Source organism: Calypte anna, chromosome 23 (assembly GCF_003957555.1).
Source record: "Calypte anna isolate BGI_N300 chromosome 23, bCalAnn1_v1.p, whole genome shotgun sequence".
Taxonomy (NCBI): Eukaryota; Metazoa; Chordata; class Aves; order Apodiformes; family Trochilidae; genus Calypte; species Calypte anna.
Window position 1 is genome coordinate 1,073,562 of NC_044268.1, and position 13,129 is coordinate 1,086,690.

General features: G+C 61.6%; 1 protein-coding gene across 3 annotated transcripts; it reads left to right on the forward strand.

Moving 5' to 3' along the window:
* The first annotated feature begins 156 nt into the window (after window positions 1-156).
* On the forward strand, window positions 157-11,991 carry FGR (FGR proto-oncogene, Src family tyrosine kinase). Of its 3 annotated transcripts, none has more exons than XM_030464472.1 (13): window positions 157-307; window positions 4,269-4,329; window positions 4,516-4,768; window positions 4,874-4,976; window positions 5,216-5,314; window positions 5,498-5,601; window positions 5,691-5,840; window positions 6,606-6,770; window positions 7,799-7,978; window positions 8,796-8,872; window positions 8,955-9,108; window positions 10,676-10,807; window positions 11,142-11,991. In XM_030464472.1, exons 3-13 carry the CDS (start codon window positions 4,528-4,530, stop codon window positions 11,348-11,350), a joined length of 1,614 nt encoding a protein of 537 aa, XP_030320332.1. In that variant the 5' UTR covers window positions 157-307; window positions 4,269-4,329; window positions 4,516-4,527; the 3' UTR covers window positions 11,351-11,991. The 3 variants fall into 3 exon arrangements, with proteins under 3 accessions (XP_030320332.1, XP_030320333.1, XP_030320334.1); XM_030464473.1 differs by lacking the exon at window positions 6,606-6,770 and adding an exon at window positions 7,183-7,338; XM_030464474.1 differs by lacking the exon at window positions 6,606-6,770.
* The last annotated feature ends 1,138 nt before the right edge of the window (window positions 11,992-13,129 follow it).

The window sequence follows — 13,129 nt, forward strand, 5'->3', positions numbered from 1 at the left end:
CTCCCTTTCCATGGACTGGTGGTGGTGGTGGGCTTGGGCGACCCAGTGGCCGAGCTGGCCGGGCTGACTGGTACAATGAAACATTGCTGGGAGCGCGGGGAGGAAGGGGGGGCGAGGGGAGGGGAAGCTCTTGCTTGGGCTGCGAGAGCTGCCGAAGAGACAGGGGAACCACAGGCGCGGGCGGTCCCGCTCTCCTCCTGTCACCCCCCGACCCCCACCCTCCCTCGACACCCCTTTGGTTGGTGACACCCCGACCTCCTGTCCCCCCAGGACCAGCGAGGGGTCCATGCGAGCCCGAGGGCTGAAGGTAGGAGGGGTGCAGGGGGGGCTGTCGGGGGTTGCTGGGGGGCTCAGCCCCTTGCGATGGGAGGGGGGGGGGATGTGTCTCTCAGTCCCCTTGACGGGTGCTGGAGGGGCGCTGAGAGCCGCCACCCCCCCTCCCCAAAGTGTGGGGTGGTGCTGGGTGGGACGGCCCCGTGCTCCCAGGGGGAGGGGTAGCGGGGGGGCTGCCAGCGGACCCTGCCCTCCCCGCTCCCCCCTGGGCAACGTCGGTCTCTGCAATGAGCCTGGGGAGGGGGCACACGGCAGGAGACCCCCGGCCTCCTCGTCCTGGGGGGACAGCGGGGGGGAGTGGGGGGGGCAGGACAGCGGTGGCGTGGGGAGGGCTGGGGGCTTCAGCTCGCCCACCCCTCCACCCCCCCACCCCGAGCATGAATCATCGGCGACTCCGCGATGGGGACGTGCGGTGACAAATGGTGCTTCACCCAAACTGGGGAGGGGGCAGCTCACGGCACCTCGGGGGACACGGTGATGGGACACGCACCCACACTCACACCCACACACCTGCTCCCCTCTCCCCGCCCGTGGGGGGTGCGATCCCAGCAGGGAGTCCCGGGGGGGGAGATGCTGGGGGTAAAACTGCGGGGGGGCTCAGGTCCCGCCCGATGTTCGCTGCCCCCCCCACCACTCCCAGCTGCCTGCAGCTCTGCCTTGTCCCCACTCCTTGGTGTGTCCCAAGGAGGGACAGGAACTCGCCGCTTCCTGCTCTGCACAATTCCCTCCCCGCCCCGCTCCCCCGGGACATTGTATTTAGTGCACTGGCCATGCCCCCCCCCGCCCCTCCAGCCCCTTGGATCCGGGAATTGCTCTTCTTCCAGCGGAAATCCTGCTTGCCCAGCCAGCGGGGGGGCTGGGAGGCCGGGGGTGTGTGTTGTGGGGGGGATGGGGGTCCCTCTCTGTCCTTGGGATCTCCTCTTGGAGTGGGGGGGCAAAGGGACACCCCCTGCCCTGGGCTTGGTTGCTGCTGGGTGGGCTTATTTAGGGTTAGATTTTTTTTTTTGAGGGGTGTGAATCCTTCCTCGTCAGCTCCCGGGGGATTTGGGGTGGGGGTGTCAGCATGCTGTCACCTTCTGGAGATGGCACTGGGATGGTACCAAGTGTTGGCCATGCCATGCTGGTTTTGGGGGGCATCAGCTCCCTGTGTGCCCCAACCAGGGTGGAACCCCCTGGCCAGGGAACTCACAGCTGGTGGCTGTCACCCCATCCTGTCACCTTTGCCGGGGTCCTAGTGTCACCTGGTGGTCTGGAGCTGCTTGCTCCTGGTGTGGGTCTCCCCGGTGTAGCAGGCCTGTCCCTGTCCTTCCTTGCACCCTCTGTCTTCTGGGAACCCACTCCCACCAGAACCAAGCTGGGCCAGGGGCTGCCACGCTCTGCCGGGAGCTGCGGGGTTCTCACGAGGCACTGGGTGAACTGGGAGGACTGGGAGGAAGGGCACTGGGTCAGGGGGCTGGAGCTGGGGCTGGGGACAGGGAGGAAGGAGCAGGGACACTGTCTGCCACCACGCTGGGCCAAGGATCAGTAGGACGTGTCCTCTTGTCCCCTCCCCAGGTCTGTGGGGTTCCTGGGCACGGGCTGGGGGTCGTGTGTCCTAACAAGACACCTTCTCCTCAGTTGCTTTGTGCCTCAGTTTCCCTCCCTGGGAGCAGGGAAGTGGAGAGCCTGGGGGTGGCAGGGGGATGGGGGTGGGCTGCGGGCTGGGCCATGCAGAGCTCTTGGTTCCTCTCCCCTTGAGGAGGTGGTGGAAGGGTGGCCAGAGCCAGCGGGGTGCAGGGCCACACGTGAGGGACAAGGGGGTGCAGGGCAAGAGGGGTGGGACACAGCATGGGAGGGGGGCACAGGGTGCTGAAGGGGCTGCAGCCACTCTGTCCCTGCCCTTCCCCTCAGGTGTCACTGTCCCCAAGGTCTGGGATCCTGCCAGCTTTCAGGTTCCTCTGGGTGGCCTCAGCACCATCCTCTTCCTCTCCATCCTCCCCCCCCCGGCTCTGCTCCTGCTCCTTCCTCCTCCTGCTGCCGAGGTGCCGGTGGGTTCCCCCAGCCCCCTTCTGCCACCCGGGGAGCTGTGACACTCCTGCCTGCCAGGAACCCCACCTCAGGCTGCCAAATGCCACCCCGGCTTGTCACCACGACGCTGGGGGGTGACATTTCCAGCAGCCCCCATCTTTCTCCATGCATCCCCCCCCAGAGCCTGACCCCTCCAGAAGGGACTGGAGGGAGGGGACGGAGCAGTCCCCAGGGGGTACTTTGGCGGGGGGGTGTGGGGTGTGTGACACGAAGGGTGACAGCGGTGTGCACGGGGGACATCACGCTCCATCTCAGGGCTGGGGCTGAGCTGCCCCGTGTCCCATCAGGGAGCAGATGGACGTTCAGCTGGGGGACGTGGCTGCTGCATCGTGCCCGGCGGGGTGGGAGCAGCGGTGGGGGTGATGAGCTGGCCAGGTCTCAGCACGGGGGGCGGGGGAGCTGGCAGCTCGGCCGGGAGCGGTGCCGGTGGAGCCGGTGTGGGAAGGGCTCGGTTGCCATCTGCTCCCAGCAGCTCCCAGCAGCTCCGTTTCGGGAGAGGAGGGGCTAGGAGCCAGAAAGCAGGAGTGGACACAAGGGGGTGGCTGCATCCCCTCCCCAAGGTAGATGTAAAGAGATGGGTTTTGTGACAACCTTGCCGGCTGGGAGGTGGCAGGGAGCAGCTCAGGGGGGTCATGGGTGCCCAGAGGAGGAGCAGGATGGGTGCAACCACTCTAAATCCCACAGTGCTGTGATATTCCAGGCTTGTGCTGCTCCTGTCCTGCCAACCAAAATTCAGGGAAGTTTCTGAGCACGATGCTGGTGGCGGGGTGGGTGATTCCCACCTGGAGAGAAGGGGGTTTGTGAGAGCTATTTATCAGCTAAAACAGCCACTCGGTGCCAGCAAAAGTGTCACTCCCTGGGGGAATTTGGCAACGCTGCCCCGACTGCAACGGCCGGGGCCTTGCCTCACTGCTGGTGTTGAAAGAGAAGGTGGAAGGAGGAGAGCTGGGCTCTTTCCGGCCCCCATCGAGAGAGGAAAGCGAATCAAAGCCCCTGACAGAGGGAGGAAACATCTCCTCTGCCCCCAAACCTCCGTGTACCCCTGTTCGTTGGAGCACAGGGGACAGGAGGTGGTCACCAGGCTCCATGCCCCCTTCCTTCCGTCCTCTCTAGGGCTGGAGACAGGGTGAGCTCTGGCATATTGCTGTGCAGATCCAGTCCAAACTGGGCAGACTGGTGAGGGTGGTTGACAGGACTGGGGACAGAAACGTCTCCTTGCAGCCGAGATCCAATTTCCCACCCCTCCTCTTCCTCCTCCACAACACCTTCCCAGCCCCAGCCAGAAAAATACAGCCAGGAACTTAGGGAGGAGAGTAGGGGAGGGGTCCTTACCCACCCCCCCGACCCGCTACACCAGGTCCTTTGCTGAACCCGGGGGACAGGGATGTTGGGAAGACTCCTTCCCACCCAGCCTGGCTCCCTCCAGCCTTGGGGGGTTGCATCTCCCTTTGGAGGAAAATGAGGGGTTGGTTTGGGACACGGGGGAAAACAAAAATAAAATTAAAAAATGCTCAAGGATGTGGTTGCAGCTTGTGCAGGGGTCTTGCAGCCCAAGCAGGGGTGTTTCATCCTGTGCAGGGGTGTTGCAGCCTGTGTAGGGGTGTTTCATCCCTTGGAGAGGTGTTGCAGCTCCTGGAGGGGTGTTGCAGCCCTTGGAGAGGTGTTTCATCCCTTGGAGAGGTGTTGCAGCCTGTGTAGGGGTGTTGCAGCCCTTGCAGGGCTGTTGCAGCCTGTGCAGGGGTGTTTCATCCCTTAGAGAGGTGTTGCAGCCTGTGTAGGGGTGTTGCAGCCCTTAGAGAGGTGTTGCAGCCTGTGCAGGGGTGTTGCAGTCTCTCTCCCTCCCCTGATGCCCTCCCCGATGTCCGCAGGTGCCTCTTCTCTTCCCCGAGGTGACATGGAGCAGCTGAAGTGACCCGAGGACCCATCTCAGTGAGTGGGGTCACCGTGGACAGGAGCACCCCCACCCCCCGCTGCTGGAGGGGACTCGGGGTGCTCCAGACAGCACAGCCCTCCTCACCCCCCAGTCCCTGCTGGTGGCAGTGTCCATGGGGACCCTGATGCCTCCATGTCACAGCTTGCTGTTCCCACGGGTCTCACTGTCCCTCTGTCCCCCAGGCTGTGCCCAGGATGGGCTGCGTGCCCTGCAAAGAGAAAGAGTCAGGCAAAGGGCAGGTGGGGGGTGAGGGAGGGGCTTCCCCGCCCCCCGCCTCCCAGTACGACCCCGACCCCACGCAGCCGGGCTCCGCCTTCACCCGCATCCCCGACTTCAACAACTTCCACGGCACGGGGGTGCCCAGCGCTCCCACCTTCGGGGGGCTGGGGGGCTTCACCCCCAACACGCTGCGGAAGAGGAGTGGGGGCATCACAGGTCAGAGTGGGGAGGGGGAATGGGTGCTGAGGAGGGGTCCAGCTGCACCCTTGAAGTGCTGAGGAAGGACTCAGGGGCTCACGGTGTCCCCTCGGTGTGTGACAGGTGGGGGGGTGACACTCTTCATTGCCCTGTACGACTACGAGGCCAGGACAGAGGATGACCTGACCTTCCAGAAAGGGGAGAAATTCCATATCATCAACAACACGTGAGACCCCCCTCCCCCCCCTGGGCCCCCTGCCACCCCCAGTGCCCCCCTGCCACCCCAGGAGGTACCTCCGTGCCAGGCTCTGCCTTGGCTCCCTTGCCACGTTGGGTGGGATTCTGCAGGGATGGGTGGGGGGCAAAGCAGGGGCTGGGGATGCTGTGTGCAGGGTGGGGAGGTGCAGGGTGGCCTCGTTCCCTCTGTCTGTCCCTCCTTCTCACTCTGGGTTCCTCTTTCCCCAGGGAGGGGGACTGGTGGGAAGCCAGGTCACTGAGCTCAGGTGCCACCGGCTACATCCCCAGCAACTACGTGGCCCCCGTGGACTCCATCCAGGCAGAAGAGTGAGGATGGGAGGATGGGGGTGGGACGACAGGGATGGAGGGGGCCCCCAACCCCAATTCCCTCCAGCCTGGATGCTTTGGCACCCCCTGTGAGCCCTGGCAATGCAGTGCTGCTGGTGTGGTGTCCCCTGGGCGATGTCCCCTGGGTGATGTCCCCTGACACTCCCCTTTCCCCCCCCGCAGGTGGTATTTTGGGAAGATTGGGCGCAAGGATGCAGAGAGGCAGCTCCTGTGCCACGGGAACTGCCGGGGAACCTTCCTCATCCGGGAGAGCGAAACCACCAAAGGTTCAGGGACAGGGGCGGGGACACCGGGGGAGGGGGGGGCGGTGGCTGCATCCCGTGTCCCCTCCTCCCTTACCCGTGTCCTCACCTAGGTGCCTATTCCCTCTCCATCCGGGACTGGGATGAGGCCAAGGGTGACCACGTGAAGCACTATAAGATTCGGAAACTGGACATCGGGGGGTACTACATCACCACCCGGGCCCAGTTCGACACCGTCCAGCAGCTGGTCCAGCACTACATTGGTAGGGTGGGGGGCACGGGGAGGGGGGAGGAATGAAGGGGTGGTGGGGAGGGGTGGGGAAAGCCCAGGAGGCTCTTTGGGAGGAGACAGCTGGCTGGGTTACCTGGGGGTAACTGAAGGGGGGTGAGGGGGCTGGGCTGGTGGTGATGGTGGATGTTCTGGTGGTGGTGTTGGGTGTTCTGGTGGCGGCGTTGGGTGTTCTGGTGGTGGCACTGGGTGTTCTGGTGGTGGTGTTGGGTGTTCTGGTGGTGGTGTTGGGTGTTCCGGTGGTGGCACTGGGTGTTCTGGTGGTGGTGTTGGGTGTTCTGGTGGTGGTGTTGGGTGTTCTGGTGGTGGCACTGGGTGTTCTGGTGGTGGTGTTGGGTGTTCTGGTGGTGACATTGGGTGTTCTGGTGGTGGCACTGGGTGTTCTGGTGGTGGCATTGGGTGTTCTGGTGGAGGTGTTGGGTGTCTGTTGGGTGTTGGGAGGCACTGGGAGTCCCCTCTTTGGTGCTGGGAGCATCTGACCTCTCCAGAGAGGATCTGGGGGGGTATCAGCCTCTCCCCAGACACATCCTAGAGGGGTTCAGGAGTCTGGGGGGGTCCTGGGCTGTCCCTGGGGGAGGTAGAGGTGGTTGCACCCCATCTACCTGTGTGCACGTTGAGGGGTGTCTGGGCCACGCAGGAGCCCGGGGGGTGCTGGGGGTCACAGGAGGGGACAAAAGGCTATCAGAGGGGGTTGTGCCCAGAGCTGACACGTGTGTCCCCCCTGTCCCCGGTGTCACAGAGCGGGCGGCCGGGCTGTGCTGCCGCCTGGCAGTGCCATGTCCCAAGGGGACACCCAAGCTGGCTGACCTCTCAGTCAAAACCAAAGACGTGTGGGAGATCCCCCGAGAGTCCCTCCAGCTCCTCAAGAAGCTGGGAAACGGGCAGTTTGGGGAAGTCTGGATGGGTAGGACCTGGCAGGCGGGCTGGGGGGGGGGGAGTGGTGAAGGAAAAGGGGACAACAAGGACACCCCCAGGCCTGGCACCCCACATCCTCCCCACCCTGCCCTAGGCTTGGACAGGTGGAGCCCCAGCAGTTTAGGAGCATGGGGGAAATATCCCATATCCTGCTCTGGGATCACATGTGTCCTGCTCTGGGGTCACCTCGTGATGTCCCAGCGTGGGTGAGCAGCCCCCTCATTTCAAATGAGACCACAAGACCAGGCTGGGGGGAGGTCTCCTCGTCATCCTCTTCCTACACCCCCTCTCCCCGTGCTCCCTCTGCTCGGTGTGCATGCTGCATTCATCCCATCACATCCCCCCTCCTCCCTGCTCCTCCTTTTCCTCCTGTGTGTCCCCCACCCCCAAACCCCATGCAGAATATAACGACGGGTTGTGCCATCTGCTCACCCACCCCTGCCCCACTATGAAGCCCCAGACCTTGGGGTTAGCCAAGGATGCCTGGGAGATAGCACGGGAATCCATCAGCCTCAACCAGAAAGTCGGCATGGGATTTTTTGGAGACGTGTGGATGGGTAAGGCTGGCCCAGCCGGCCAGGGTGGGGGGCAAGGGGGTGGGCAACAGGAATCCTATGGGGTACTCACTGAGGTGGTGGTGATGGCAGCTTGGCACAAGCTTGGCCCCCAAGAATGGGGGTAAGTGGGCAGGAGGTGAGCTCGTGGCCCCATGCCATGGGGTGAGGGGGACTCCTTGTCCTGAGGGGTATGGTGGTGTGGTGCCACACCCTGCCCTGATTTCCTTGCTTTTCCATCCATCCATCCATCCACCCATCCATCCATCCATCCATCCATCCCTCTACCCACCCATCCACCCATCCATCCATCCACCCATCCATCCATCCCCACCCACCCACCCAAGCACGCACCCACGCGCCCCTCCGTCCCCACACCCCTCCATCCCCACACCCCTCCATCCCAGCCCTGCTGGGACCAGCTGCCCCCTGGGCTCCTGCTGACCCCGTGTCCCCGGCACAGGCACATGGAATGGCACCACCAAGGTGGCTGTGAAGACGCTGAAGCCGGGCACCATGTCACCCGAGGCCTTCCTGGAGGAGGCTCAGATCATGAAGCGGCTGCGGCACGACAAGCTGGTGCAGCTCTACGCCGTGGTGTCGGAGGAGCCCATCTACATTGTCACGGAGTTCATGAGCCAGGGTGAGGAGAGGCACAGCCCAGGGACCCTCAGCTTGCCATAGAGTCAATCCCAGACTGCTTGGGGTGGTAAAGAACCTTAAAGCTCAACCAGTGCCACCCCTGCCTTCACCCCAGCAGCACCTTCCCGTGGGTCAGTGCCTCTGCAGAAGTGGGCTGAGAGTGGAAGGGGTGGGAAATGTGCTGGGATGGGCAGGGGGAGTTCAAGGACACCAAACGTGTGTCAGAGGTGCAGGAGCAGCCAGAGCTGTCTTTCTGCAGGGGGGTTTTCTCAGTCCTGCCCCCCCCCCCACGGACATCTCAGGGGCACTGGTCATAAAAATGACTTCATGAGATCTCCTGGGTGGGTCTAGAAAACCTCTTCAACTTGGGAAGGGAGGCAGCCTGGGAACAGCCAGGAACTCTCTTGCTCACTCCAAGATCCTAGAATCATTGAGTCTCAGACTGGTTTGGGTGGGAAGGGACCTTAAAGACCACCCAGTGCCCCCCCTGCCACGGTCAGGGACACCTCCCCCAGCCCAGGGTGCTCCAAGCCCCATCCAACCTTGGACACTGCCAGGGATGGGGCAGACACAGCTTCTGGGGGCACCCTGGGGCTCAGCACCCTCACCCCAAAGAATTCCTTCCTCATGTCCAACCTCAATCCCCCCTCTGCCAGTTTAAAGCCATCACTCAATGCTCTTTTCCGAAGTCCCGGCCTCTTCCTCAGCCCTCACCCTGATTGCTCAGGGAGCTGACATGGGGGGCCTGGCAGGTGGGGCACCTTTGGGTGGGCACTGTTGACTCCTGAGTGCTTTGAAACCCCCCCCTCTGCCCACAGGCAGCTTGCTGGATTTCCTGAAGGATGGAGATGGTCGCTACCTGAAGCTGCCCCAGCTGGTGGACATGGCTGCCCAGGTACTGGGGAGGTTGGCATGGGGTGGGGGTGCCCCCTTTGGGGTGCACCCAGAGGGTCCTCACTGCATGTGTCCCCCCCCAGATCGCAGCAGGCATGGCCTACATTGAGAGGATGAACTACATCCACCGGGACCTGCGGGCTGCCAACATCCTGGTGGGGGAAAACCTCGTCTGCAAGATCGCTGACTTCGGCCTCGCTCGCCTCATCGAGGACAACGAGTACACAGCCAGGCAGGGTGAGCTGGATGGGTGCTGCTCCTGGGGGAAACACTGCCCTGTCCCACCCTGGGCCTGGTCACCCCAATGCTGGGTGTCCTGGGTGATGGATACCCAGGGGAGGGGTATCTGGAGTGATGGGTACTCTGGTAATGGGTGTTTTTGGGGGGATGGGTATCTCAGGGGATGGGTAACCTGGGGATGGATACCCTGGGTGGTGGGTGACCCAAGGAATGGGTATCTTGAGTGATGGGTGTCCCAGGGGATGGGTAACCTGGTGATGGGTCCCTGGGTGATGGGTGATCCAAGGAATGGGTATCTTGAGTGATGGTACCTTGGGTGATGGGTACCCTAGTGATGTGTATCTTGGATGATGGGTATCGTGGGTGATGAGTGTCCCAGGGGATGGATAACCTGGATGATGGATCGATCCCCTAGGTGATGGGTGTCCCAGATGTCAGGTAGCTCAGGGAATGAGTATCCTGGGTGATGGGTACCTTGGGTGATGAGTGTCCCAAGGGATGGATAACCTGGAGGATGGATATCCTGGAGGATGGATATCCTAGGTCATGAGTAACCCAGGGTTGGTATCCTGGGGGATGGATACCCTGGGTGATGGGTGCCCCAGGTGATGGGTACCCCTGTGGATGAGTATCTCGGGTGATGGATACCTCAGCTGATGGATGTCCCAGGAGATGGGTGCCCCAGATGATGGGTGCCCCACGTGTAGGGTACCCTGGCCAGAGCTCCCTGTCAGGGTTTAACACTGGCCCGGCGATTAAACCGAATAACAGATGCTCTCTATTAATCTCTCTCTCCTTGATAGAGAAAGGAGAGAGAATAAGGGAGAGAGACTGATGGGTTGGAAACTAAACTACACAACTTTAATGAAACAGGAATGATAAATAGGAAAAATTACTAAATCTATACAAATATACAGGAAAATGGAAACCACATTCCTCCCCCTTTCCCCCAATAACTCTCACGTCACCCCCAAGCCTGCAGGGCAGCCCTGGGAAAGTCCAGGCTGGAATCCTGGGGTCAGCAGCAGTCGGGAACTGGAGGCAGGAACACACAGATATGGGCTGGCACGGATCAGGACCACAGGCAGATGAACGGACAGGATCCTTCCAGGATGCTGGGTGAAGGAAGGGAAACAGGGAATCAGGAAATCCAGAAGTCTGGAAATCTGGAAATCCGGAAAAGATCCGGCTTGGTCCTCGTGATGCCTCAAATTTATACTGAGTGTGACGTATATGGGATGGAATCCTCTGTTTGGTCAATTCTGGCATCTATCTTGTCTGTTCCTCCCCAAAGGAGGCTGCAGGTGGGACCTCTTTATCCTCCTGGACGGTAAAATGTTTTCCTCAGAGCTGAGCAGTGTCCTTGGCTCTGCACACCAGTCTCCAGCAGTAACTCCAAACATCAGTGTTATCAGTCCTAGAAACACACACTGTCTGAGAAACTTGCTGTTAATTTCAGCAAGTGCAACTACTTACAGGAGACTGAGCTAAAAGTAAAAGTACAAAACAGAAAATCACCTTTATCCTGGCCCAAACCAGGACACTCCCCTGCCTGCCCTCACAGGTGCCAAGTTCCCCATCAAGTGGACAGCGCCGGAGGCCGCACTCTTTGGGAAGTTCACCATCAAGTCAGATGTCTGGTCCTTTGGCATCCTCCTGACCGAGCTGGTGACCAAAGGCCGGGTGCCCTACCCAGGTATGGGGTGGTGGGCACTCTGGGGGTGGGCTGAGCAGGAGGGTGGGGGCTTAAGCTCCCCAGCAAGGCTTGGAATCACCAAATCATGGAATCATTTGGTTGGAAAAGACCTTGAAGGTCATCAAGTCCAGCACTGTCCCACTAACCCACATCCCTCAGCACCACACCTCCACGACTCCCAAATACCCGTGCCTCAGTTTCCCCAGCACTACAGCTGGGCTCTGTATCCCAACCGTGGAACAATGCTGCTCTATCCCACCTCCTGCCTCAGTTTCCCCACCGCTTTACCCCACGGAGGTTCTGGGTGCTGAACAGGGGGTTCCTTGTCCTTCAGGGATGAACAATCGGGAGGTGCTGGAGCAGGTGGAGCGGGGGTACCGCATGCAGTGCCCGGGGAGCTGCCCCCCCTCCCTGCACGAGGTGATGGTGCAGTGCTGGAAACGGGAGCCCGAGGAGCGTCCCACCTTCGAGTACCTCCAGTCCTTCCTCGAGGATTATTTCACTGCCACCGAGCCCCAGTACCAGCCAGGGGACAACCAGTGACCCGCCACTGGCACCTCCCCCAGACAGGTTCTGGGGTGGCTTTTGGGGCAAAGCTCCTCCCTTTTTGCAAGGGGGGTGTTGCTCCCTTTGCCCTCTCCCCCCCCACACACAGAAAAACCCACAACCAAACCACCACCTATCAGGAGGTGCTTGAGGTGCCCCACGGAAGCCAGAGGGCTTTGCACAAGGATTTTGGACTCAGAGGGGGGGGCAAAGCTGTGCCCCCCACCCCAGCTCCCTTTACCCTCCCTTGATTGTCCCCTCTCTTGTTGCCTTCACACCCAGAAATGCTTTGATTGGAGGGGGGAGGGATGTCCCACCATGCCCCTCCCCAGACACCCCTCACCCCACAGCAGAGGTCTCAAGGGGGGGGCCCTCCCCATGCCAATTTCCTGTCCTTCAGCTCAGCTCTGCATATTTGGGGGGGGCTTCAGCCCTCCAAATCCTGGCACTGCCGTGGGGAAGGTCACCTCATCCCCCCCCCCTTCCTCTTTAATTTAATTTATAAGGTTTAATATCCCTCTCCCCCGGCAGCCATCTCACACCCAGGGTGTATTTTGGGGGGGTTGCCTTGACATTCCCCCCCCCCTTTATCTCCTCTCCTTATTGTAGCACCAAATCCTGAAAGCCATAAACCTCTGCTTGCATTGGGGGGGGGGTGACAAAGCATCCTGGGAGGGGGGGACAAAGGGTCCTGGAGGGGGGATCAGGCTACGGTAAGGGGGGGCAGCTTTGCCCCAGGGGCTGTTTCCCCCTGCCCCAAGGGGGGGGGCAGGAGGGGGGTACGGGGTGGGGTCACCCCCAGGTCACTTGGGGGGGGTCCTGGCTGTAGCTTGACTCAAACCCCTTCAGGAGGCATTAACGGGGTGTGGGGGGGGAGACTGTGAATGTGATGGCACTGGGGGTGGGGGGTGGCACCCTGCTCTCTGGCTCCTGGGGTCGGCTGCCCCCCACAAGACTCCCCCTTTTTATTAGAGGGGGTGTCCCAGGCAGGACTGGGGGTGGGCACTGTCATGCGGGGGGAGGTTTAGGGGGGGGGAGACAGAAAGGGAGAAGGGAAGGGGAGGGTTTTGTTGTTTGTTTGGGTTTTTTTTTTTAAGTCTGTAAATAGAAATAAAACGTTTCTAACAAGTTGGGGGTGCGGGGTGTCGGTCCTTCTGCCCCCCCTCTAGGAGGGGGGATCAGAACCGTCTGGGTGGGGTTGAGGGGGGTGCTAGAGGTGGGGGGGACAACGCTGGAGTGCAAGATTTGATGTGGGGGCACCCATTCCCCCACTCAACCCCAACCTCCTGGAGCTCCCCCCAGCACACCCCGAGGGGACGGTTCCCACTCGTGGCCTCCGTCCACGTACGTTAATGAGGCAGCATCCTGGGGTTAATTAACTGGGGGGGTGTGGGGTGTCCCCCTCCTCGGTGTGTGCAGGGGTGACCCACGCTGGGGGGGTTCCGGTGCTGGCAGGCCGGGGAGGAAGAGGTTAATTTTTCTCGCAGCTTGACCTCCCCAGCAGGGCCCAGCTGTGGCCAGTAATGGATTCCCCAGCACTGGTGGGAAGGGGGGACTGGCCCCAGCCCCAGCCCCATCCAGGGGAGGGAGGATCAGACTCACGGAGGGGTTGGAGGGGGGGGGGCGTCAGGCAGGTGGGGAGGGGCGCATAGAGCCGATGCCACCGGGTCTGGGGACATGCCATGGATTCTGGGGACATGCCACGGAGTTTGGGGACATGCCACGGGTTTTGGGGACATGCCACGGAGTTTAGGGACATGCCACTCTCCCTGGTCA

Bases quoted from the DNA above. Each gene is read 5' to 3' on its own strand.
- FGR (XM_030464472.1), top strand. From the start codon at position 4,528: ATGGGCTGCGTGCCCTGCAAAGAGAAAGAGTCAGGCAAAGGGCAGGTG. The intron at 5,841-6,605 runs GTAGGGTGGGGG...CCGGTGTCACAG, and splicing joins GCTGGTCCAGCACTACATTG to AGCGGGCGGCCGGGCTGTGC. The intron at 10,808-11,141 runs GTATGGGGTGGT...CTTGTCCTTCAG, and splicing joins AGGCCGGGTGCCCTACCCAG to GGATGAACAATCGGGAGGTG.